Source organism: Triticum aestivum, chromosome 3B (genome assembly GCF_018294505.1).
Source record: "Triticum aestivum cultivar Chinese Spring chromosome 3B, IWGSC CS RefSeq v2.1, whole genome shotgun sequence".
NCBI lineage: Eukaryota > Viridiplantae > Streptophyta > Magnoliopsida > Poales > Poaceae > Triticum > Triticum aestivum.
This window is the reverse complement of record NC_057801.1, coordinates 152,181,398-152,184,362: the sequence shown is the minus strand read 5'-3', so window position 1 is coordinate 152,184,362 and position 2,965 is coordinate 152,181,398. Positions and strand designations below refer to the sequence as shown.

Sequence of the window (2,965 nt, the reverse complement as noted above, 5' to 3'; positions counted from 1 at the left end):
CCAATGGAAACCGAGAAAGAGACATAGAAAACTAAAAAATGAAGAAAAAATAAATAAAAGAAAAGAAAAAGGCTAGTGAAAACCGAGAAAAAAAAATAAAAACAAAGAAAAGTTAAAAATAGAAAAAACCCCAATAAAAACAGAGAAAGAAACGAAGAAAAACTGATGAAAAAACAGAAAAACCTTGAAATCCAATGAGAAAACTGCTTTATTCTTTCAAGTAGGTCACGCCCTAGTAATTTATAATGAACTTGATGGTGACTCATTGGCTAGCAGGGCTACGCAGCAAATAGTAGATCCTGGGATCGATCCCTATAGGGAGCTCCTTTTTTAAATTCAAATTTCTACAGCGCGAAATTTTTTGAATTTGTTTGTGGACACACATACACATGTATAATATAACAAACGCACATTTAAATGGGCTTTTTATTTTGTTATTGGGCCGGTTTTTTGTCTTTTTGTACAACCTATAACTCACAACATTTCTAAACAAAATTTAACATGTTCTTGCGGAATACATATATTTTCCATGATTTTTTTTTCATTTTTTAAAAACTTATAAATATATTTTTTTTAACTTCGCACGCCCTTGGCCGCACGCCTTACACATGCCGAATGAAGACAAATTATCCCCAGCGTGAATCTTGAAGCAAGGAAGGATCTGACGGTTGGCGCTCCTACCTCTTTCTTTTTTACGGGAACTCTGCTACTCCTACCTCCTTTTTAGATAGGTGCGCGCCCCGACCCTCCTCCAACCACCAAGCGCGAGCTAGTGAGCGGAAGCAGCCCACCTTGCTCAGCATCCTCACTCTCGCTCTCCTGTCCTCGATCCCTCCGCCTCTCTCCCTCTCTCCCTCCACCTAAAATGGCTGGTAAGGACGTCGTGCCGACGGCGACCACCCAACGGAAGAGCGTGGCAAGGCGGCTGTGGCGCGTGGTGCGCGCCGTGCTCTACATGCTGCAGCGTGGGGTGCTGCCGTCCGGGCGCAAGCTGGCCATTGACCTCGGCCTCCTCCTCCGCCGCGGCAAGAAAGCCGGCAAGGCCCTCGGCGGCCTCGGCGGCCTTTCTTCGGCGAGGTCGTCTTCGTTCTCGTGCCGTGCACTCGACCCGGCCCTCGCGGTGCACGAGCCCTCGCGCAGCCGCCGGGAGGTCGAGTTCAGCTGCAGCAACACCCCTTTCTCCGCCGCCGCCAGGAGCCGCCACCACCGTGGCGACGAGGACACCGGATACTACTACAGCTACGACGCCGCCGACATCGCCAAGGTTTTCGAGATGCTCAACGAGGGCGGCCACCCCTTCGACGACGACGCGCTCGTGATGGCGCTGGCTACCGCGACGCCGTCGCCCGCGCTGTGGACTTCTTCCGCCTCCGGGGCCGGGCACCAGCCGGGGACGAGGCAGCTCCGCATCGCCGACTCGCCGTTCTCGGCGCCGGGCAACGAAACGCCTGGCGAGCAGCAGGTGGACAGGAAAGCCGACGAGTTCATCAGGAGGTTCTACGAGCAGCTGCGCGCCCAGAAGAGCGTCGCCGCCACGCCGGACAACAACGGTTACGCCGCCGGCTCGTACACCGGCCGTTCGCCACGTCCGGTCGCCGCTGGCACCATCTAGTGAAGTGTCTCAGTGGAGCACTGGAGCCCGAGGCGGCCACCGGTCGCCCGGCCGGTAGGAGGGTCTAGACACGCCGCATGCATGAATCTTTTGTGTTCACCCTTGTCCTTGTGCACCATTGACCATTCCATGTTGATGTCGCATTTAATCAGTTTGCTCTGGTTTCTGTTAATCGAGAGAGATTTGATGTATTTCCCGTAGATTTTGCTTAAACCAATATATTCTTCGATGCTTCAATTTGGATTATGTAAACTGTAAATGAAAGTATAAGCGAGTGACAATTGCTTATACTAAACCGAACCTGGGCGATGTGGAGCACTAAAGAAAGAAGACAAGACAACAAATATTGAGGAGTTGGATAACTGTCTTTGAATTTTGTGTAGTACTACTCGCTTTAGCATGTTTGTTGGATGTGTCGGATGGTACACCAATATTTGCAGAACATCGTCACTCTTTATGGTTGCAACCTTTTTGACCACGATGACTCACAACCTTAGCTAGAATTGGTAGATTCAAACTCTTAATGTTTACAAGAAAGTGGCCACTAATTAATAGATCTTGTAATGGTCATCTATTTGCCGCATGATCACCTTACATGGTTTTCATTCATGGATGAGCCAAGTAAAGTCTAGTTCCGGAGCTGAAGAGAATAAGTCTAAGAGCATCCCTCATCCTTTAACGGAAAGCTTATAGAATCGAAGTCTTATATTTTTGCCATTCTAAGTGAATGCCCTCAATCACATTGGATCCCGTTTCCCGTGCACGACCTGTGTTGGATCGACGTTGGATAGGGATGGGGGACAATGGAGAGGCGATTGATGACAAGGATTTAAGGGGACCTTGAGTCACCCATGAGGAAGCGACAACAAGGAGAGGTTTCGCTGGTTACACCAACCAAGAACTAGACTTAGGAAACATACTAATTTGTGTTGCTCCATAAGCTGGGAGATAAAAGTGGCGGTATCTCCCCCAGTCATTCCACTCTCTCCCTCGTCCTCGCCAAGATACTCCACCTGCCGAAGCCTAGGAAGAGCACATGGGGGCGACACTTTCCTCTTTCGCCTTGAATAACGACCCACTCACGGTGGTGGCACTCGGTGTGGTGGTGTGTTGCTAGTCGCAGTGCGATACATGAGGTGGTTGCCGACAGGCATTGCATGTTCCATGCTAGACATGAGTGGTGGTGCCGACGTTGACTCGGTTGCTCCTCCATTGTGATGTTGTTGTCGTGATGTCCTTCTGCTACATTTTGTGTGCTTAGTTGTTATCGAACACAAACAAAGATGTGGCTCGGTCTCATAGGTTCACAACGGCTAGCCCTCCTGAAGGATCGATATAGTTGACTAGAGGGGG

General features: G+C 49.7%; 1 protein-coding gene across 1 annotated transcript; it reads left to right on the top strand.

The window, feature by feature from the left end:
* Positions 1-763: 763 nt before the first annotated feature.
* On the top strand, positions 764-2,051 carry LOC123065074 (uncharacterized). Its single transcript, XM_044488441.1, has one exon. The coding sequence runs from the start codon at positions 866-868 to the stop codon at positions 1,610-1,612; it is 747 nt and encodes a 248-aa protein (XP_044344376.1). The 5' UTR covers positions 764-865; the 3' UTR covers positions 1,613-2,051.
* The last annotated feature ends 914 nt before the right edge of the window (positions 2,052-2,965 follow it).